Source organism: Triticum aestivum, chromosome 5D (genome assembly GCF_018294505.1).
Source record: "Triticum aestivum cultivar Chinese Spring chromosome 5D, IWGSC CS RefSeq v2.1, whole genome shotgun sequence".
NCBI lineage: Eukaryota > Viridiplantae > Streptophyta > Magnoliopsida > Poales > Poaceae > Triticum > Triticum aestivum.
Window position 1 is genome coordinate 471,913,645 of NC_057808.1, and position 22,828 is coordinate 471,936,472.

The following is a 22,828-nucleotide window of genomic DNA, read 5'->3' on the forward strand; positions in this document are numbered from 1 at the left end:
ATCATCTTTTGATTTCATTTTCAAGGAACGGAATCATGGATGAAAGCAGAAGCTTTGGGACACGCTGCAGAGTTTCATCTACGGCACCGTAAAATTACGGCCATGCCAAGAAAAATAAGCTTGGACCGGACGTTTATTCAAACTGTTCAAATGGCACCACCCTATGCAAAAGTGTACTCCAAAACGAGTAAGATATTCACTACAGAAGATTTACATAAATTTGTCCAACTTTGCATCTCAGCGAAGATTTTTTTTTCTCTGCAGCACAGAAGAAAATTTCCTCTCGCTCAACGTCATGGAGAGGAAAATTTCATCATGAGTGAAGGATTGGAAACAACACAAGTACACTAAACAGGTTATAAAATGGCAGTTTTATGACGGTAACTCTGAAAATGGTGAACAAAGTATAGCACCACATTAGTCATACGCATGTCCCACTCCTATCGTACAAATCCGTTTAAGAGACGAAGAAGTTATCGGACAATCCATCTGCGGAATTCAGTAGCGCTTTGACTGTTCTGTTTGGTGCTGGCAGTTCTTCTCACTCATCATCGCTGTCAATAACAACTGCCTTCTCCAACGATTGAGAAATCGTTTCTTTGGTGGATATAATTCCTCACCGAAGTCGATCACCCTGCCCTTCCTAGGTCCCCTCTTATGCTCTGGTCCCTACAACAGAAGCAAGTTGGAGCAGATTATGCCAGCAAACAAGACGAGAGAAACGCAGAGCGCCTAAGCAAAACAAGCATACTGTTATATGTTTGCTGGAGAGAAAGGATGCACTGAACAACAATTTTTGGCAGGTAAGTGTAGTTTATTTTCTAACAAATGGGTACCAATCAACACATCAGGCCACCAGCGTTGAAATGGACTCCCTCCGTAAAGAAATATAAGAGCGTTTAGATCACTATTTCTTTACAGAGGGAGTAATTGTAAAGAAGTGCATTTGTTTGCAATGCTTCTACAAGATGTCTCAGGTCACAGTTTTATAGGACGATCATTTGAGCAATAAGCCTACTCACAAAAAGAGCAAGCATAGAAATCTCCAACGCAACATATACGTAATGCATGCGCAGATAGAGCTAGCCATTAGAGCAAGTCAGACTAGAGATGACGGCGTCGGTTGAACCTAGCAGTGCTAATACTGATGCATGAACGTGTCTATGGGGACCAAAATACACGTCGGCCAGATACTACCAGTTTTACTTCAAAGATGTAGATGCGGATGAAGCGTTCACCTGAATTTGGCGGTTAAAGTGCACTATGAAACTCAAAGTGTTTGCGTGGCTCGTGTTGGCTGACAGGTTAACACAAAGAACATGCTCCGTAGGAGACATTATAACGTGGATGATGATGTCAGATGCGTTCTGTGCAATGGCAGAATAGAAGAGACCGTTAAACACTTGACTTTTACTTGCCCATTCAGTAGATGCTGCTGGAGCACGGTGAGGATGAGGTTTTGACAATGCCGATACCCGGCAACACTTGTTGCACTCAGGAAAAAGGTGGACACGCCCAACGTTTATGGAGGTCTTTGTGACGTCAGCCTGGAGTATTTGGAAGGAGCATAACCACAAGATCTACAGGGTATTCCCCCATCCTTTGGATCGTGGAAAGAGAGGTTTAACAAGGATTTTTCTCTACTTGAACATAGGGTTAAGCCCTCCCTGGCCCCATTTGTTGAAACTTTCTCTAGTTCAATAATCTAGGCTTCCCCATGTATACCTCCAGCTCCCCCTGTATCTTCTTGACTCTGCTAACCAATAGGCTGGATTGGTAGACGGCTGGTCAATATATGTCAGTAGGAGCCTCTCCTACTGTCTGTTTGTGCTAAAAAAGAGGATTGGTTCGAAGTGCTGGTTTTAATTTCAATAAAAGCCTCTTCCACTGTGATAAACATCATGAAAGCAAAGAGCTCTTAAAAAAGAAACTTGTTTTGTGCAACAGAGAAGTTCATGCTTAGATATTATAGTGCTGCTGTACTATCATAAATACCAAATGCAAAAACAAACAAAAAATCATAGTCAGACTCTAGAACTAGCAAAAGATGCAATATTTCAAAGTAGATTCCTTTAGTTACGCAAGATAACTGTTTGCAGTCCATCTGATTAGCCCTTCTAAGTTACTGTACATATTCAAGTTATTTACATCTAAATAGGAGTTTCAGGTGAACTCAACAGATAACTTACCTCAATCTCTTCATTTGGCAGAGAAGAAACATCTAGGTCTTTATCATATACATTATTTTCATCCAGTTCATATTCCCTTTCATGTCTTGGTGAGCTCTCTATATCCTTGAATTCTGTTCCATACTCTAATTCCTCACTTTCACTGTCAGAATACTCATGGACCTGATCATCAACACACAAGCATGAGGAAATAATGGTTTACCAGGAATCCCATTTCTAACAATTGACTGCATTTTACAAGAAATAAAGACGAATAGGTGCCAACAACTCTTGCATGTTTATGATAAAAGAAGACTCACCTTTGCATTGATTATACGTCTCTGAGCCAGTGCTTCAAACTCCAAGTTATGCTCAAAACCACTGTGTGCCACCCTTCCATGAGGATTATACCACGAGCTAGGTGCTTCATCCTGAAAACCCCAAGAAAAAGAAAGAACTCTTTGAGAAAATGTTTCACATACTCGACTATCGGAAAGCAAAAGGATATACTAATACAGAAAATTATAAACCGAAAAGATAAACGGCGCTGGGGAAAAATATATCGTGTGATCAGTTATTAAAATCGATAAAATCGTTTTAGAAACTATAGGTTTAGGACAGTGCAACTGAGCAATTGCAGACACCAAGCAGTTTTCCCTTTCTTTTCAACTTTAGGCTTAATGCAAGACGGTCGACTTACAACAACAATTCTCAGACAATTGAGAAATAAAATATCCATAGCTTTTTGCATGTTTGATTAAAAAAAATGTTTCTCTTTTAGTTCAAAAAAAGGCGAGTTGTAACAGCTCGCTATTCTTTTGTTAATGTTAGAAATTCAACATTGCATATATTGTTGCAGTTAATTCTACTATCAAATCTTTGCACACTAATTCAAATAACCATTCATACAGGCAAAAACCAACCTCGTCTAATGCTTCGTCAAAAAATCCTGAAGTAAGCTTCTGCTTTCCCTTATGAGATTGGGTGTATTTATGATTCACCTTCTCTTTTTTCTTTCTAAGAATTGAACGAGCTTGAATGTTTTTTTCTTCAGCCTGTGTGTGTACACAGTAAAAGGGAGAAAGTTTCAAACAGAACGGTAAAAGGCAGCATAACATTGGCTTTCACGTGATCAATTACAACAAGCACATTATTGATATTCTTTTGTTGGGGACTACCAGGAGGGAGTCCAAGCAGAGAGGAGTTGGCTAGCAGATTCGGTAGGCCAAGTGCTGAGATGGGAGTTTGTATTAGCATGGGTTCAAGGAGACCAATTGTATTAGGAAGGTCAAGGCCTAAGCATTGTACTACATAAACATACCATGTATCTAGGGTTGAGGAAAGCAAGAACAATCAATCTAATCTCTCCAAGTTATTCTCTCGTCCCAATCTATGTCTACCCAATCCCTCGCAATCACGCCGGCTATCTCCAGCACGGTAGTTACCCCATTGTGAATCAAGGTTCACAACATCTTCGGTAAAGGTTAAGTATATTTATGGCATAAATAATTTTGATCAACAAACTCTATGAGCCATAATTTCCATACTGTTGGCTTTATCATATTCTAATCTTAGATGACATGAGCTGCAAGGAACTAAGGATACAATCTAAAGAGGAATCACACTAGACAAAATCTATTAACATTGCATAAAGCATTGAAAGAGAAAGAGATAACTGGCTTTGGCCCCCTCACTGCGAAACACAATGTATGCACATTAATTCATATGGTGAAAACTGCAAAAGGATCTACTAAAGATGTGTTCAAGATGCTTTACACATGTAATGTAGACTGTCGAGCATGGGTTAAATTAAAATGAGCAATGCTTGGCTTATGACAAGCGTGACCAAAATTCTGTTTGGTTTTCATGCCTGGGAGGTCGACCATGGAAGCCATTTTCTTGGTACGACAACTCATGGAGAGATATCCACCTCACTCAAGTGTGCATCTGGGTCTACAAGGGTGAACCTGATCTTTCACATCTCTCCAGGCATGCCCACATACGCTACTCGCCATCGTTTCTTATGCAGTTTCTCATGATTGTACACAACTTGGAAAGAAAACCAAATTCAAAGTATCAAATAGGTCATTTTTCTTTGTGTTGTGTAGAATAGGATTGAATAGTGACCAAGGCCACTGTGAATATAAGCAGTATGGAAATTATTACTTACATATAGTCATGCAAAATAAGTCTCCTTAATTCTCCGTGCATTAAATATTAAAACTTTAATATGGTTCTTGATGAACTGTACTAAAGATGTCACTTAAAGGTGGGTTTGCACAATAAAATCATGATGATAACATCCCAGCATGCCATACAATACTCAGATTACAGTTCCTTGAGACAACGTCAAAAACAAAAAAAACAACAACAAAAAACCCAGCAAGTAACAGGCAAATCATTTGAGTTCAGAACCAGATTAAGAAGGTCAACATAGGGACACACATCACAGACATGCAATTAAGATTTTGTATCTGAACGAAAAACAGAACTTTGGAAAAATATCAGAACTTTCAGTTACCCACTTACCCTTTCCCTTTCTTGCTTCATTCTCTCAGGATATTTTTTATCATACCATGTTTGCACCTTAATTGTTTTCTCATTCTGAGAATCAACAGGAGCTGTTAATGAGCTATGAGATCTTGAAGATGACTCGGGCGGCATAATTCTCATCTTCTGTAAAAGCCTTCCTTGTGACTGTAGAAGCCCCTGATGAAAAGGTATTTGTGAGTTACGATGACGAGATAATGGTGCAAACAAACAACAATAAGAATGTTGCAGGAAATGGATAGATGTTTTGCCTTTCCATTCTTCCTAAACAAGTGGGTATGCTGACTTGACTCTTCTATAGATACATCAAGAGCCACGTGACCAATCAGTAGTTGCATGCTTCCATCTTTCCACTGGACAAAACGTGCATTGCTTTCAAGCTGCAAGAGAGAAATGTGTAAAGCCTCAACAATGAGAGGAAAGAGATAGTCGCATACAAACATGAACTGTATGGATCACCATGTAAAAGCTGAGAAACTTGGTCTTTAACTCTTATCCATACACGTCAAAGATAGACCATGAAAGGAAATAATTTGCCAATGTAGATTGGTAAAAGTGTAATACTGCAATGCATTCCAAACAGATGTAGACTCCATACTAAAAGAAACAAAAATAGAGGTATGTGTAGAGAACAGTGAGCACCATTCACTTGTTCCTGTAACTGTAAGGAGGTGGATGTCTTCCTAGATGACAAAGGTGACATGGTTTCTGAGGGAGAAATCACATTCAAAAGATGATAACTAGCATCACCTTTTTGGTAGGGGAAGACTAGATAACATTTTCTTGCTACAAGAAAAAAATGAACTCACAGATTCAGTGCCATCAGCATTCTTGGCCCTTCTGCAACGGACAACATCTGTATGCACACTTTTCTTGCCCTTAGATTCATCGGTAATGAAGTCATCCTCTTCCATGTACGTTTCAGGATCGAAAGGTTTTGGATTAATCCCCACGACATTTGAGACCTTGATTACTTTTAACTACAAAATAGCAACTCAGTCAAACGAGAATACGGGATCTCTATTTGTATTAGATGCAGAAAAGAAGAAAATACCCATGCACATAATCAAGTTATGAGAACCCTGTAACAGTGGACCATGCAACAATCACTGGAAGTATTGGACATTTTCCATTTTACACTACCAGCTTAAAATAAATATTCATTTATTCACCATCTGTTGTCAATAATAGATGTGTGTAATCATTTAAACATATTTTCAGATTGGTACTGGCAAGAAACCATTAAAGTTGGTAATTCATAAAAAATACTTTCCAACTGTGCATGACAGAGATTTCACTTTGGATCTCCTGGCCTTTCACAGCTAGCACCATGACTTAACTTCTCTTGAGCAGCCTTTCACTGAGGAGGAGGTATGGGCAACCATAAAGGAACTACCGCTGGACAAAGCTCCTGGACCGAATGGGTTTACAGTCCGCTTTTATAAATCATGTTGGGATTTTATCAAGATGGATGTGATGCTTGCTCTTTCAGCAATTCAAGAGGATCATATATTAACTATTCAAGCTTAAGATTCTCAATACAGCTTTCGTTACCCTACCGCCTAAGGAGATTGATGCTATTAATGTGCAGGATTTTCGGCCCATAAGTCTAATTCATAGTTTTGCTAAACAATTTGTTAAACTTATGGCCGACCGCCTTGCACCCTTGCTGCCTAATTTGGTATCTATCAATCAAATTGCATCTATTAAGGGAATGAGCATACAGGATGACTTTCTGCTGGTCCAGCAAATGGAAAATATCTACATTGGAAAAAAGAGCCTCACATTCTTCTCAAATTGGATATATCTAAAGCCTTTGATTCAGTCTCCTGGCCTTTTCCTTTCGAGATCCTACAGCACCCCAGTTTAGGTCGTCGCTGGTGCAACTTATTGTGCCTGCTGCTATCTACTGCGCCCACTCAGATTTTAGTGAATGGGGGGGCAGGAGAAATGATCTTTCATCATCATGGACTTCATCAAGGCTTCCTGCTGTCCCAATGTTATTTATTTTGGCCATGGGTATCCTAAACTCACTTGAGGTTTGGGGTACACTATAATTTTTTGCAGCCACTTGCTTCACAGTGAGCGCAACACCGGATCTCCTTTTATGCGGACAATGTGGTCGTGTTCATGCGGCCGTTAACAAGTAATCCCACTTTGATCAAGCAACTTCTCAATATCTTCAGGCATGCATTCAGTGGAAGGAAGAGGACATAGAGATAGTCTCCAGTACACTTTCTTGTCAGATAAAGGAATTCCCTTGCACGAGCCTTGGACTCCCACTTAATATCAGGAAGCCCAGCAAAGCTGAATTGCATACTCTAACTGGCAAGGTGACTCATAATCTCTCACGTTGGAAAGCACCACTCGTGAATCGTGCTGGCCACTTCATTACAACAAGAGTTGTGCTTATCACCATTCCCATCTATCTCATGATTAAAATGGATCTGCCCGAGTGGGTGACCAAGGCCATTGGATGGGACATGAGAAGGTAAATAGCACCAACTGTTTGGTTTCATGGGAGTGCAGCGACCACTTCAATATGGTGGGCTTGGGATCCATAATCTGAAAACTCTTAGCTCGGCTTTGCGAATTCAATGGCTTTGGTTACAGAAAACTGATGCCTCACGCCTTTGGGCGGGTTTACCCATTCAGTTGCCACATAATGCCCAAGCTATGTTTAGTGTTGCAGTTGAATCTGTTGTTGACAATGGTCAGTCCATCTTGTTCTGGTTGGATAGATTGTTAAAGGGCAGGACCATCTCTGAGTTGGCTCCAAATTTATTCAAGTTAATCTCTAAAAAAACTCACCAGCAAACTTTCTTTAGCTCAGGCTTAGACAATCACAGATGGACTGCCGACATCAAGGGAGCCCTCACAGTACAAGTCCTCGAAGAATACCTCTACATATGGGAATTTGGTAGATGAGCTTAACTTACAACATGATGTCCCTGATCAACATCGGTGTTGGCTTACAAAGTCGGCTTGTATACTAGCAAATCAGCCTACAATGCCTTCTTCCTTGGGACAATCAGATTTGCCCATGGAAAAGAATTTGGGAAAGCTTGGCCCCTCTGCGCTGCAAATTCTTCATTTGGCTTGCTGTCAATAAGCGCCATTGAACTGCGGATCTCCTCGCCAAGCGAGGACTGCCTCATCCAGCAGCCTGCCCCTTATGTGATCAAGCCAAGGAATCCATCCAACACATTTTGGTCTCATGTGTTTTTGCTCGACAAGTTTAGATGTTGATCCTTCTGAGATTGGGCTTGCTTTCCATGACGCTGCAACCCACTTTAGGCATTTTCTGTAGTTGGTGAGGCAGTGTGATTAAAGGGGCAACCAAGGAGTTAAGAAAAGGGCTAAACTCCCTTACTATCCTAGCCACATGGGCGATTTGGAAGCACCGGAATGATTGTGCCTTCAATGGGGCAATCCCGTGTGTCATGGACTCATAGTGGTCGTGCAACATGTGGCGAATGAGTGCCCTATGGTGTTCAGCTGGAGCAGTGGGGCTCCATGAGTTGCTCTTTCACGAAGCCCTTAAGGTCGTTTGTTCTGAATGTGTAACTCTGTTCAGGGGGGCTGGTCATGTACATTGTTGTGTGGGGCAAAAGGCTTTCCAAGGCATGTGTTGGGGTGTGTTCTGAGGTTGAGTCTTGTGTGTTGGGGTGACGAAGCTTACTCCCTCTACCTTGTACCTTTTTCTTCTTCTTAATGAACTGATACTCAGCTCTCCCGCGTGTTCCAGAAAACAAATATTAAGAAATTTTTATGCCTCTAAGGATCATACTGTTATGACCGATTCCTTTTAGTAAAAAAGACTAACTGATAAAAAATCCAGTAGGGCTCTTTCCTAATGTTACCACAAGAAAGTTTATCAGATTTCAAATCTCCACCTGTAAAGACTTCGAGTAAATTATATGATCTTTCCTCTTTGCTTTCAAACATGTACGGTGACAGGCATAGACACATTAGCCTGATAACACAACATACTACCATATCATTGTTAATTAATAGCAAGAACATTAAACTGTGCTAGTGCATGTCGGGAGACATCAGGAGCAGAGCAAATTGATGGAAAAACATAAGGGAATATGAAAGCCCAACAAGGCACACAAGTTCATGAGAACAATCAAACTAGCAATTGCTGCTACCGAAGATACACTGTGTACTCATAGAAGGTGGAGACCAGAATTATCTACTTTCGGACATGAACCCCCAATGGCCATCGTAGATGACAAACATTGGCAACATTAAGAATTCAGATTAAAATGATAAGTTGATATCGCAAGTGCATGGACAAATATGCAGGAGATTACATGCTTCCAAATATTATCAACTTACCTGATCAGGTTGACCAGGTGGTGGTATATGTGGAACCACCAAGTTCAGCGGAGGACCAGTTAAACAATGTTTGGACTCTCTTTCATAACACATATCTTTGCCACGAGTTACATCATTTGGTTGTAGAATATTCGCACAATGGCCTTCTCCCTCGGTAGGCGGTCTCTACAAAAAGAAAGGTACAATTAAAAATTAAGTAGCCTTTGCTGGGTACTACCTCAATCTTGGTTTATTGGTCCCCTTTGTATTGCGTGCCGAGGTATGTTACAGAACTTATATTGTTGGATTCATATTTGAAAGAGGTTTCCAATGATACTAATTTTGTGGTATATAACTTACATTTTGGTAGTTAAATCAAAGGTCAATGTTTGGCCGAAAATACAATGGGGACTAATAAACCCGGACGGAGGTAGTACATTGACAGGTTCAGAAGGCTACACAAACATACATGGGCAACACATGTTAATAATGTTTAAAAAAATAACAGTTAAAAAGATACATCTACCATATAGTGTACACAAGCAAAACATATGGGACAAAATGATGCCATCTCAACCCAAGCAAGTTTAACTATCATAAGGGGGGAAATCACTTTCAGAACACATTGTATTTTTTTCTGTAGGTGCCCAATACACAAAGTTAGGCAAAAATAGCAACTTTCATGACCTCCCCTACAACTTTTGAATAAAAAATAACTCTTTTATGTATTAGCAATTAAGTAAAAAAATATGTTTCCATATATACATAATGCTTTTACAGTCTAGCCTGGTAATTTTTTATGTAGGTTCATGTTTTTGCATGGGCATGACCCGCAGAAAATTATCTTGTTCACTCACAAATGCATAGATAAAATTGTATGTCATTGACATGATGCCATGGTGTAAATTATTTAGCCATAATATATACCAGTCCAGTCATGTCGAGTTACCAATGTAAATACACATGGAGAAGGCAAAAGTGGAGTTAAAAAGTGAGTTCTTATGTTTTCTCACATTGACATCCTCAGTATCACCATATAAGGCGTGGCCATTCTCATAAATATCATCAGAAACATTGCGAAGAACTTCATGCAGCCTGTTGCAAAATTAGATGGAGACTCTTACTCTGTTAGCAGTGGAGGTTGGCAAAGTAGATACTCATAGAGTTAACAAAGAAAGTGAGTACTAAGTTAATACAGGGAACATAAAGCAACTCTGTTGTCAGCAGGAAGTCTTGACCACTTGAATCGACAACTATGACATGTCAACTATATAGCAATCATGTGCCATATAAAAAGCACAAGAATAAACAAGCTAATTTTGTTACCCTATTTTTCTTATTTGTTTCACTTCTTCATCTTTACGATCTTCATCAACGTTGCAATTGTATTTAGACCCCTCGGATTCAGAGCCAATAATCTTTGTTCTACTGGTTTCTGTTCTTTGGTGATGGCCTTCCTTTTCACTATTCATGACTTCCTTTTTGCCTCGCATGTTGTGATAGCCAAGTACCACATGATGAGCTTCACCTACACTTTGCTTGGCTAAGCCAACAGACCCATGGCTTTTAGGTTTCCCATCTTCCTGGATAAATCCAATACATCATTTGTTAAGCATTAGAGGGAGTTCACAAGGTAAAAAAAATGCAGCACGTGTAGATGAGTTGTTTGTAGAAGACATACAAAATGAACACTTGGAATAAACAACAACATCCTCAACAAAGCAAGAAAAACACAAAATTATCCATTCACTCGGAGTTAGTAGTGTGTTTCAGGAGACTCTCGTAAAGATAAGTTGTTCCTACTTCATTTCATATTTATATCTCCACTTTGATGAGAATAGATCTATTCACACTGTTCTCCCCTTTAACAAAACATTGACTCTATTCTCTCCTTTTTTAAAAACTTTGACTCTATTTTCTCCTTAATTAATAGATGAGGCAAATCTTTTGCCCCCGTTTAAAGAAAGTGTCACACCAACCAAATGTCATTACGATCTTTGTAAACAAATTCATAACATAAGTCTACCTCCTTTGATAGGCATATATTAATTGTTTGAGAATTAATAGATCAGAATCATTGACTTGGTATGTACACAAAAAATTCTCTCTGATAGACATATCCAACAACCAAACAAGACATTCACGAGTTCTTGTGGGTATAGCAACAATTACTCCAACACCATGAACCATCAATAAATTTGTAATTAGATGTATGCCTACACGGAAAGTTTAATAGATAATAAAACTTCCAATCTAAAATAAAATAAAATGAGTGAACATGTGCAATTGCAGAAATACCCAGAACGCCTGAGTCAGATCCCATCGTTGTCCCTCTAAATCATAAAGTCTAATCATCAACACAAAACAAAAACAATTAGATCTCACAAGGATGAAATTACCCATCGGTTGCCATGGAGGCGGCGGTTGTTAGACTTGTAGGCGTGCTTTGTTGTGCCAGGGGTTGGAAGGCAATTGCGATGGTTGTGGTTCTGGTGGTCGTCATCACCACCAGCGTGATTCTTGGCGTTCACCCCGGTGACCTTGCGGCCACTGTTTACTCGGTCTTCCGCCTCGTCATCGAAGTCGGATAGGTCGTCGAAGATCCTAGACATCACCTGGTTCCAAGACTCCTCCAAACTCCTACCTTGAGCACCTTGTCCTCCAATCTCATCTGGCTTTTGGTGCTTCCTATCTCTTGTTGCATGGGCGTGAGGAAGACGAAACCGCCGTTTTTGGTTGGGGCCTCGGGGAAGGGAAGTTGTTGGATGCATATTATCACCTTGAAGAAAACATGGACCGGCTAGGGTGTTGGTACTAGGCATAATGTGAACACGGTGCAGCGCGTGCTTATGTAGTGGTAGGTCAGGGTTGGTAGTTGCACGCCATGACGCCGACCAGGCTGGCATGGGTTGTGTGGAGTGAATAGACGGTGCGACGCGCGCTCATGTGTGGCTGGCAATTGTGGCATATGCGCAACACATGGCAATATCACTTATTGCTTGTGTGCGAGGAAATGGAAACTGCCGTTTTTGGTTGGGGCCTAGGGGAGGGGGAGTTGCTGCATGCATCTTAGCACCATGACACAGACACAGATTGGCTATGGTGGTGTTATTAGGCGTAAATGTGAACACAGTGCGGCGCGTGCTCATGTAGTGGTAGGTCAGTGTTGGTGGCTACACACCACGACGCCAACCAGGCTGGCAAGGACCGTGTGGAGTGTGAATAGACGATGCGACGCGTGCTCATGTGGTGACGTGTGGCCATGTTGGCAATTATGGCATACACGCGACATATGGCTTTCCGTGCTTCCTACCACTTATTGCTTATGTGTGAGGAAAAGTAAACCTCCGCTTTTGATTGGGGCCTGGGGAGGAGGGGAGTTGTTGGGTGCATATAGGCACCGTGACGCAAACACAGACCGGCTATGGTGGCATTATTAGGCGTAAATGTGAACACATTGCGGCGCGTGCTCATGTAGTGGTAGGACGGCGCCGGTGGCTGCATGCCATGACACCGGCCAGGCTGGCAAGGGTTGTATAGTGTGAATAGACGATGCGACGCGTGCTCATGTGGTGGCGTGCGGCCATGTAGGCAATTATGGCATAATACACGCGAAACATGGTAACGTTTCTAAATTAGGAGGGCTATTATTGATAATCAATGGAATCATAACCCAATATAGTGTGGTCATGGGTTTGGGTATAATAGAGTATGATCATGGGTTACCCAAGACCTAACAACTCCATGTTTTCTCCTCTTTTTGTGATGCTAACGCCAATATTGCCAAAATGAAGAGCAACCAAGCCTTGACCACGTGAGAGAGCACAAAAAGTTATTTTTGCATATGGGCCAAGGAGATCTGCTATTCCATATGGGCATGTTTGCTTGGTAAGTAAGTTTTCTGAACGCCACCAATCAACTAATTTTTTTGGTTTTAGGTGGGTTTCGTCTTCCTCATGCACAAGCGACAAGAAATAGGATGCACCAAAAGTCGAAGGACATTGGAGGACAAGGTGTCCGGGATAGGAGTTTGGACGAGTTCCACAACCAGGTGATGTATAAGCTCTTTGACAACCTGTCTGACTCTGATGACAAGGTGGAAGACCGAGCAAACGGTGGCGGCGAGGTCACCGATGTGAATGCCAACAATCACGCCGGAGGCGATGACAACCACCAGAACCACAATAGCTGCAACCGCCTTCCAGCCCATGCCACCACAAAGCACGCATACAAGTCTAACAATTGTCGCATCCGTGGCAATGGTTAATTTTGTCCTTGTAACATATTGTTTATATTTTGTGTTGATGATTAGGCTTTATGATTTATAGGGACGGCTATGAAATCTGACTCCTGAGGCATTCTAGATTTTTTTGCAATTATGCGTGTTTACTCATTTTAGTGTTTTAAGGGTTGGAAGTTTCTATTGTCTATTTAAACTTCCTATGTACACATAGATCTAACTAAGAAATTTTGATGCGTTGTGGGTGTTAGAGTAATTGTTGTTATACCCATGAGAACAACTCAAATTTTTGTGCATACACCAAGTCAATGATTCTAATCTATTAATTCTCAAATCATTAATATATGCCTATCAGAGAAGGTATGGGCTTATGTTATGAAGTGTTTACAGAGATTGTAATGGCATTTGGTCGGTGTGGCACTATTTTTTAAACGGAGGTTATAGATTTGCCCCATTCATTAATTAATAAGAGAATAGAATCAAAGTTTAAAAAGGGTGGATTATAGAGTTTGTTGTAGAATAAGAATAGACTATACTGAAACACACCAACTCCAAGTGAATGGGATAATTTTATTGTGCTTTTCTTGCTTTGTTTAGGATGTTGTTCATTGTGGTTGTTGATTTTGTATGTCTTTTACAAACTCCTCGTCTACATGTGTTGCATCTTTTTACCTTGTATAAACTCCTGGTGCTTGACAACCAATTTATGTATTGGATTTATCGAGGAAGATGGGAAAGCTAAAAGCCACGGGTCTGATGGCTTAGCCAAGCAAAGTGTACGTGAAGCTCATCATGTGGTACTTGGCTATCAGAACATGTGAGGCAACAAGGAAGTCATGAATAGTGAAAAGGAAGACTATCGCCAAAGAAAAGAAACCAGTAGAACAAGGATTATTGCCTCTGAATTCGAGGGGTCTAAATACAATTGCAACGTTGATGAATATCGTAAAGACGAAGTGAAACGAACAAGAAAAACAAGGTAATAAAATTAGCTTGTTTATTCTTGTGCATTTAAGATTTAATACGGCACGTGATTGCTAAAACATGACATGTCATAGTTGTTGATTGAAGTGGTGAACAGTTCTACTGACAACAGAGTTGTTTTCTGTTCCACACTCTCTTACTCTATCAACTCTTTAGGTATCTACTTTGTCAAGCTTCACTGCTGAGTGAGAATCTCCATCTAATCTTGCTACATGCCTACAAAGAATGGAACGCATGAAGTTCTTCGCGATGTTTTGGTGATAGTTATGAGAATAGACTATGCTGAAGGTCAAGTGAGAAGACATAATAACTCACCTTTTAACTCTACTTTTGCCTTCTCTGTGTGTATTTACATGTGTACCTCGACATGACTTGTCGGGCTGTCACCCCTTTGGTGGTGCGTCGTATCTTGATCTGGATAGAGTGGTAAGTGAGCAAGGATCCTGGTCATTGCATCCTTAGTGGCGCGCTCCATCAACGCTCCGATGTAGTGAAAAATGAGCAATGGTCTTCAAATTTGACTCGATGACTGCAAAGGGTAAAGAAACTAGCCGAGCCTAGTAGGATCCGCATAGGTAACTGGAACGTAGGATCCCTGGCAGGTAAGTTATGGGAGTTAGTGGATGCAGCAGTGAGGAGAGACCAAATCGAAGGGACAAAAGGTGAAGGAGGTAGAGGATACTGGCTTCAAGCTGGGGCACACGGGGACATCTACATACAAAAATGGAGTAGACATCTTGATCAACAAGAGCCTCAAGTACGGAGTGGTAGACGTCAAGAGGCAAGGGGACAGGATTATCCTGGTCAAGCTAGTCGTCGGGACTTAGTTCTGTTATCGGTGCGTATGCCCTGCAAGTAGGTCACAGTGAGAGCACCAAGAGAGTTATGGGAAGGCCTAGAGGACATGATTAGGAGTGTACCTATTGGCGAGAAGTTCTTCATAGGAGGAATCTCAATGGCCAGATAGGTACATCTAACACGAAGTTTTGAAGGAGTGCATGGGGGATTTGGATATGGCAGCAGGAATCAAGAAGGAGAGGATGTCTTTAGCTTCACTTTAGAAAGAGAGAATCTCATCTAGTGACTTTTGGTAGTGGACAACACTGTAGCCAAATTGATTCCGTCCTCTCGAGAAGAGAAGACAAGCGTGCTTGCCTAGATTGTAAGGTGATACCTGGGGAGAGTGTTGTCCCTCAACATAAACTTGCGGCTGACTTTTGCTTTCCGATTCGTGCCCAGCGGGATAAGAGCGCCAAAGTCGCTAGAACGAAGTGGTGGAAGCTCAAGGGGGGGGGGGGGGGGGGCTCGGACTTTCAAGGATAGGGTTATAAGGAGGGTCCTTGGGAGGAAGGAGATGATGCAAATAATATGTGGATGAAGATGGCGACTTGCGCTTGGAAGGTAGCTTCGGAGGAGTTTGGGGTGACCAAGGGTAGGAGAAGCGAAGCTAAAGATACATGGTGGTGGACGATGATATCCAGAAGGCTATTAAGGAGAAGAAAGACTGTTTCAGATGCCTATATCTGGATAGGAGTGCCAGACAACTTAGAGAAGTACAAGGTGGCGAAGAAGGCTGCAAAGCGAGTTGTGGGTGAGGCAAGGGGTCGAGCGTATAAAGACCTCCACCAGCGTTTAAACATTAAGGAAGGCGAAAGGGGCATCTATAAGATGGCCAAGATCAAAGAGAGGAAGGCAAGAGATGTCAACCAAATCAAATGCATCAAAGAACGAGCAAATCAGCTTCTGGTGAAGGATGAGGAGATCAAGCATAAATGACGAGAGTACTTTGACAAGTTGTTCAATGGACAAAATGAGGGCTCTACCATTGAGTTGGATGAGTCCTTTGATGATACGAATGTCCGTTTTGTGTGACGAATCCAGGACGAGGTCGGGGAGGCAAAAAAGGAGGCAAGGATGGGCCCTGATTGATTCCCATTGATGTGTGGAGAGGCCTTGGAGACGTCAATGGTATGGATAACTAAGCTTTTCAACCTCATCTTTCGGTCAAACAAGATGCCCGAAGAATGGTGGCGGAGTATATTAGTATTAATCTTCAAGAACAAGGGGGATGTTCAAAGTTGTACTAATTACCATGGAATTGAGTTTTGAGCCATAAAATGAAGCCATGAGAGAGAGTTGTCGAGCACTACTCGAGAAGAATGACAAGTGGGACGAAAACCAGTTTGGTTTCATACCTGGGAGGTCAACCATGGAAGCCATTTTCTTGGTACGACTACTTATGGAGAGATAAAGGAAGCAAAAGAAGGACATGCATATGGTGTTCATTGACTTGGAGAAGGCCCACGATAAGATTACACAGAATGTCACGTGGTGGGCTTGGAGAAACACGAAGTCCCAACAAAGTACATTAACCTCATCGAGGACATATAGGAGTGAGTAAATCATGCCAACGAGGCGAGAACCCTAACCTGCAAACGGCACCTCTCGTGCTGCAATCTAGCACATTACTGGTTGTCTGAACTATCAAATGGTACTAACCCGCAAACAGCAAACACCAGCATGAGTGCATGACAATGTTTGGGCTGTCCAACATGGAAATTGAGGAATCCTCTTGTTGTGACTGCTAGGACGAAATCTCGCATTGAGTCCTTTGTACAGATTAACATTGTTTCAAGGGAATATTTACATCTGCTACGGTATTCAAGAACATTGAACTAAGTTGACGAGTGTGTCACTACTGCAGAAACATGCTCAATCCTTGATCAGCGAAGGAAACAATATGTTTATGAATAATGAGCTCACATGCTCAGTCAATCTACATAGTGATAAACATAGATCCTAGACCACAACCGTACCTTTCCTATACAAGGAATAGGAAAACTAAAAGGTACCTAGCGCAAGAAGCATTGAGATAACAATCTCCATGTTATCCTCGTCAACAGTAACAAAAAATGAATCTAACAGTTTATTAGATCATCCAATTTCAGTGAATATACGTCGAACTCAAATTTATCCATAGGTGACCCAAACAAAGAGATAGTCTATAATTATGTATTGATTTCATAGCAATATCATATTTTCAATGAACCGAATCCATGCGCCACAATGTATCAGAGTTCGACACAAACTCCTTGTACACATATTGCAGCCAAAGCAAAAACTACCAAATTGAACGAAATCACATAACCAACAGATAAGTTGTCTCGATTGGGGAACAACAGGGGCGCAAACCTTAGGATGGGCAAAGGCCGGAGGGGAACAGCCAGCCGGTTGTCGGGGTCAGGCGCGCGGTGGATTTGGGCACCATGCGCGTAGGGGTTCTACCAGATAGCTTAAACTGGTAGAATCAAAGTGCCTAACGAAATCATTACTCTAGACCATCTTACCATTGTAAAAATAGGGACACCAATAGCCAGCAACCGTTCGCCAGCCAGGATGGCATTTGCGAACCGCGCGGCTCTTCAGTGAGGGGTGGCAATTTTCAAAACTGCTATGGCATTTCATTTAAATCTGAGGAGTTCTTGGTCCAAAACTGCCACGTCTGATCCCGAACAGACGGCTCTGGGGACGTTCGCTGGGATTTCATCCCCAAGGAACGTTCCCCAGATAGCATTACTGTAAAAATAGTGGTTTATGAAAAGGAACACACAAAGCTTAAAGAAAATAGGAAATGAAAATAATCAAGTGCAGGTTTACTTAAACCCCATGATAACCAAAGCCATAAACATCAATATAAGAAAAACAGAAATAATGTTATTGGATAGAAACAGAAGCAGGGTGCAGAAGGCAAATGAACTCGCAATGTACTAATCCAATTTACTCACAGGATTCTGAATAATCCACACAAAGGAAAGCCCTTACTTGTTAGGATTTGGGTTTATATGAAAATCCATAAGTTGGAGCAACCTCCGGTCTCATACTTGTCAAAGATGACACGACCTACATTAATAATCAAGAACCACCAAAATAATTTTAATTATTGTAACATGCGAGCTATATTCAAGTTGAGATAGGCATGTCAAAGGAGTATCCAAATATACCTACCTGGTATTTCCTTGATCTAATCAAGAGTCTTTGTGCACTATCTTAATACGCTTACTTGCTCTTCCCGTAGTGCTCCGTGATCACTCTCCGCAGCAAAACAAGCAGATCTCCAAGGTTCCAACTATCCCTCAATAAAGGATTTGTATGTAGCCATTTCAGCAAACAGGTGCTCTGCACATACCAATAACAAACGAAGGCAGATCTTAATAGACAAAAAAAATCTCTCAACTGATAAGCACATTCATGACAACATAATTTACTTAGCCAATTAACAAAGCACCATCAATAAAAAGACAAAACATCAAAGACTAACCAAGAAAGATTAACCCTATAACCACGTATATACAGGATAAAACACAAGAACTATATACATTTGGCATTGTGTCATAACAATATATGGTACTGATTTACTCTTCAAAGTTCAAACATATACTCATCTTGATACAGAAAATAAAAGCTCAAAGCCGAAACCACTATCTAAGCTCACCCCTTTGAACCCAAAATTATAAGCCAGAATTTTGAGTTTAGAGGTATGGAGAGTAAAAAGGCAAGCACGATGACATGAGCCGTGACTGAAAGCACACTACCAAGAGAAAGAAGAAAGGGATATACCTATAAATCCACAGGCGGAGCTTAAGGGGTGAGTTTGTAGTTGAGGAAGTGAAACAGTTTATTGGTGTGTAGGTACATAAATACAGAAATGTTACTCAAAAACAAAAATGCAAAGGTAGCTAGCGGCTTTCTAGTCCAGGACTGATTTCTTGAGTGAATGCATAATAATTTAGGCTCAAGTCGAGCTGTACATGACAAAAACAAAATGGTTCCAGTGAAGCAAGTATTGAACAAATAAAGATACAGAGAGTTCAATAAACGACTGAATGTCACCGAGGTGCATAAAATTGAGAGATGTGCAAGATTATGTAAAGTTTGCGCAAGCTTACAATAAGCCATGAGCCCATGACAACTTTCATCACGTGAACACACACATGTTGTTGGAGTTGTTCCTTGAACAAACAGAAGAGCGGTACATAAGGTAGCTGCAACGAAAAGAAAAAAATTAGAACAAAGAAAGGGCAGAGGATTCAATTTGATGCTACCTAAGGAGGATTATCATTTCCAAGAAAAATAATAACTACCGTTAAACAAAGGAAACTTGCACCTAAAAAGAGAGGTGACTGCTCATAACCATATCATGCCTATGCTATTTGCATACTAGTTGAAAAGGCCTTCCATTTTTACATTTGATATCAACCGGCAAGTGGTATGAAAACATTGCAGTAGAAAAAAAATAAACAATAGGATGATTTTTTATGTAATCATTTATTTATGAGAAGAATGCAGCAAGAAAATCGATATAAAAGCCCTAATTAAATGTAGTCTGACTGCCCGAATGCGCAGAGCTCGGAGAGACTTTCTTATTCACCACCTATTAAGAATAGAGATTACTCTAGCAATTAAGAAGTAAAAATTGGAGTGCTGGGAGCCCAACTTGTACATCAAGTTTGCCCTTTTACCGAGTGTTCATCTAATGAATTTTTTCAGTAGGTCTTCCATGTTATGAAACAACATATATGAATCTTAAAGAAATAAAGCAAGGTAGTCTGCCTAGAGTAGCAGTCATGCTAACGCAGGAAAAGATCCAAGAGACCAAAAATTCTCATGGCCAACAGGGTGAAATTCAAGACGACAAACAGTACCTCCCAGTTATGAGATCGCTTTCATGCTTACGACCACACATAGCCTAGACCACCCATAATGGACGCGGTAAGCGGCATTTGGGGCCCTATTTGTTGATAACCGTGTGTGGGGTGTATTTTCAGGATTATGTCCCCACCAAATATTCCGGCCCAGGCGGCATTTGGGTCTGCTGACTGGGCAGCGCTAGGTTTTCACCACAACACTGGCGGTTCAGATCGTGTGACCGACACAATCTGACGGCCCGAATGCGCAGAGCTCGGAGAGACTTTCTTATTCACCGCCTATTAAGAATAGAGATTACTCTCGCAATTAAGAAGTAAAAATTGGAGTGCCGGGAGCCCAACGTGTACATCAAGTTTGCACTTTTATCGATTGTTTATCTAATCGTTTTTTTCAGTAGGCCTTCCATGTTATGAAACAACATATATGAATCTTAAAGAAATAAAGCAAGGTAGTCTGCCTAGAGTAGCAGTCATCCTAACGCAGGAAAAGATCCAAGAGACCAAACATGCTCATGGCCAACAGGGTGAAATTCAAGACGACAAACAGTAACTCCCAGCTATGAGATCGCTTTCATGCTTACGACCACGCAGAGCCTAGACCACCCATGATGGACACGGTAAGTCACATTTGGGGGCTTTTTGTTGATAATCATGTGTGAGGTGTATTTTCAGGAATATGTCCCCACCAAATATTCCGGCCCAGGTGGCATTTGGGTCTGCTGACTGGCACCTCCAGTGCTGCAATCTAACACATTACTGGCTATCTGAACTGTCGGATGGTACTAACCCGCAAACAGCACACACCAGCATGAGTGCATGACAATGTTAGGGCTGTCCAACGTGGGAATTCAGAATCCTTCTTGTTGTGACTGCCAGGACAAAATCTAGCGCTGGGCCCTTTGTACGGATTAAACTATCGTTTCAAGGGGAGCTTTACCTCTGCTACGTTATTCAAAGACATTGAATTAACTTGATGAGTGCTTCACTACTGCAGGGACATGCTCAATTCCTAATCAGCAAAAGGAAACGATATGTTTATGAATGGGGAGCTCAATTGCTCAGTCAACCTATACATAATGATAAACCAATCCATGCACAAGACCTTCATACACAAGGATTAGGTAAAACTAAAAGGCACCCAGCACCAGAAGCATTGAGATAACAATCTCCTGATTATCATCGTCAACAGTAACAAAAAATGAATCTGACAGTTTATTAGATCATCCCGTTTCACTGAGTATATGTCGAATTCGAAATTATCCATAGGCGACCGGACAGTATCCGTAATCGTGCACTGACGCCATACCAATATCATACATTCAACGAACCGAATCCATGTGCCACAATGTATCAGAGTTCGACACAAACTCAGATAAGCAAAAACTACCGAATGGAACGAAATCACGGGACCAACTGATAAGCGGTCTCAATTGGGGAACAAATGGGGGCGCGAACCTTAGGACGGGCGAAGGCCGGAGGGGGGGCAGCGAGCCTGTTGTCGGGGACGGGCGCGGGGTGGATTTGGGCACCACGCGCGTCGGGGCGGCGGTCGGGGGAGCGGCGCGGGAGAGGTCCCGGGCGAGGGCCCCGACCACGGGGGTGGCGCTGCGGTCGCGGAGCGCCATGGGCCGCGACTGGGTGTGGCGGTCGAGGCCGGCGCCCAGGATCTGTGGCACCCGGGGCGCCAGGTCCGGCGACTCCTTCGCCTCCCTCCCTGCCGCCGGCGCGTCCGTCTCCATCTCGGGCGGCGCCGCCGCGTTCCGGCCTCTCTACTAGGGCCCGGATCCAGTGACTCGCGTGTCGCGTCCCGTGCACAGTGCGAGTCTCGAGATAACAGAGTCGGGATGAGTTCACGGGTTGGAGCCAGGTTAGCGGGCTGTCTTTTTCGAACTGTTCGAAGGCGCGGATGCCTGGAAATTTCGAAAGTCATGCTACCCGCTTGGCCGCTTTTGTGCACACAACAAAACACAAGGACCAAACATGTGTCGACCGTCAGTCCGTCACCACACGGTCCATGTGGTAAGCAACCTAAACCCAAATAAAAAATATGATGGCCGTCAGCTGCAGGGCAGGCTCCAGCTAAGAGCATTTCCAGTCGCGCCCCCCCCCCTCCAAACAGGTCCCTCAAGGCGTTTTTTTAGCGTCGACGCCCGAAAATCAGCCCAGTCACGTCCCAGGATCTCATTTTAGTGCCGGCTTCGGCCGAAATAACAGCCGGCGAACCCGAGCCGAACCCAAGCGCCCGGGGGTCGCCTGGGGGCGCCGGCCGAAGCGAAAAGGGGCGTGGGCCGCTCTATCGGCGTGAGGAGGCCCTTTTCCCGCCGTTTCCCCCCGCTTTCCTCCCTCGGCTGCCCTCCCATTCTCCATTCCTCCCACCAATCTCCTCTTCCTCCCCTCCAACCAGCCGCCATGCCGCCGAAAAAGTACGTGGCCCTCCGTGCCGCGACGGATGCCACCGCCACCGCCACCACCCAGCCGAAACAAAGGAAGCAGAGGGCGCCGCCGTTCAAGCCCCCGGGCATGTCTAACGCCGACTGGAAGGTAGAATTTCAGCGTCAGGTGGCTGTCACCACCGACCGGCGAAACAGGGCCAACCCCAAGAAGGCCCGGGACAGGGCGGCGGTGGCAGAGCAGGCGGATCGCGCGGCCGAACAAGCCGAGGCGGCTCGCGCGGGGATGATGAATCGACCCGGCGGCCACGGCCCGTACGCGTCCTGGAGCCAGCAAAGCGTCGGGTCTCCGGCCGGCTTCTCGTCGTCGCCACAACACTGGGGCTGCATGCACGCCATCGCCGGGCTACGCCGACGGCGACGCGCACGGCGGGTTCAACCCCAACATCACCTTCCCACATGGTCACC

At 42.8% G+C, this 22,828-nt stretch overlaps 1 protein-coding gene across 4 annotated transcripts; it reads right to left on the reverse strand.

The window, feature by feature from the left end:
• Nucleotides 1-115: 115 nt before the first annotated feature.
• Nucleotides 116-21,819, reverse strand: LOC123122878 (protein LEO1 homolog). Of its 4 annotated transcripts, XM_044543249.1 has the most exons (14): nucleotides 21,426-21,819; nucleotides 19,212-19,307; nucleotides 18,271-18,441; nucleotides 18,088-18,165; nucleotides 10,368-10,624; nucleotides 10,055-10,136; nucleotides 9,063-9,227; nucleotides 5,528-5,698; nucleotides 4,970-5,098; nucleotides 4,698-4,877; nucleotides 3,092-3,223; nucleotides 2,489-2,599; nucleotides 2,190-2,351; nucleotides 116-669 (listed from the first exon to the last, which is right to left on the reverse strand). In XM_044543249.1, exons 5-14 carry the CDS (start codon nucleotides 10,532-10,534, stop codon nucleotides 499-501), a joined length of 1,470 nt encoding a protein of 489 aa, XP_044399184.1. In that variant the 5' UTR covers nucleotides 10,535-10,624; nucleotides 18,088-18,165; nucleotides 18,271-18,441; nucleotides 19,212-19,307; nucleotides 21,426-21,819; the 3' UTR covers nucleotides 116-498. The 4 variants fall into 4 exon arrangements, with proteins under 4 accessions (XP_044399184.1, XP_044399185.1, XP_044399182.1 ...); XM_044543250.1 differs by lacking the exon at nucleotides 10,368-10,624; XM_044543247.1 differs by lacking the exons at nucleotides 18,088-18,165; nucleotides 18,271-18,441; nucleotides 19,212-19,307; nucleotides 21,426-21,819 and adding an exon at nucleotides 11,441-14,378.
• Between the last annotated feature and the right edge of the window lie 1,009 nt (nucleotides 21,820-22,828).

Excerpts from the sequence above, each read along its gene's own strand:
- LOC123122878 (XM_044543247.1), bottom strand. The coding sequence starts at position 11,947 with ATGCCAGCCTGGTCGGCGTCATGGCGTGCAACTACCAACCCTGACCTA. Across the intron at positions 5,699-9,062 it reads CACCTGGTCAACCTGATCAG|TTAAAAGTAATCAAGGTCTC; the intron begins GTAAGTTGATAA and ends GCTATTTTGTAG. Across the intron at positions 2,600-3,091 it reads TTGACGAAGCATTAGACGAG|GATGAAGCACCTAGCTCGTG; the intron begins GTTGGTTTTTGC and ends TGGGGTTTTCAG.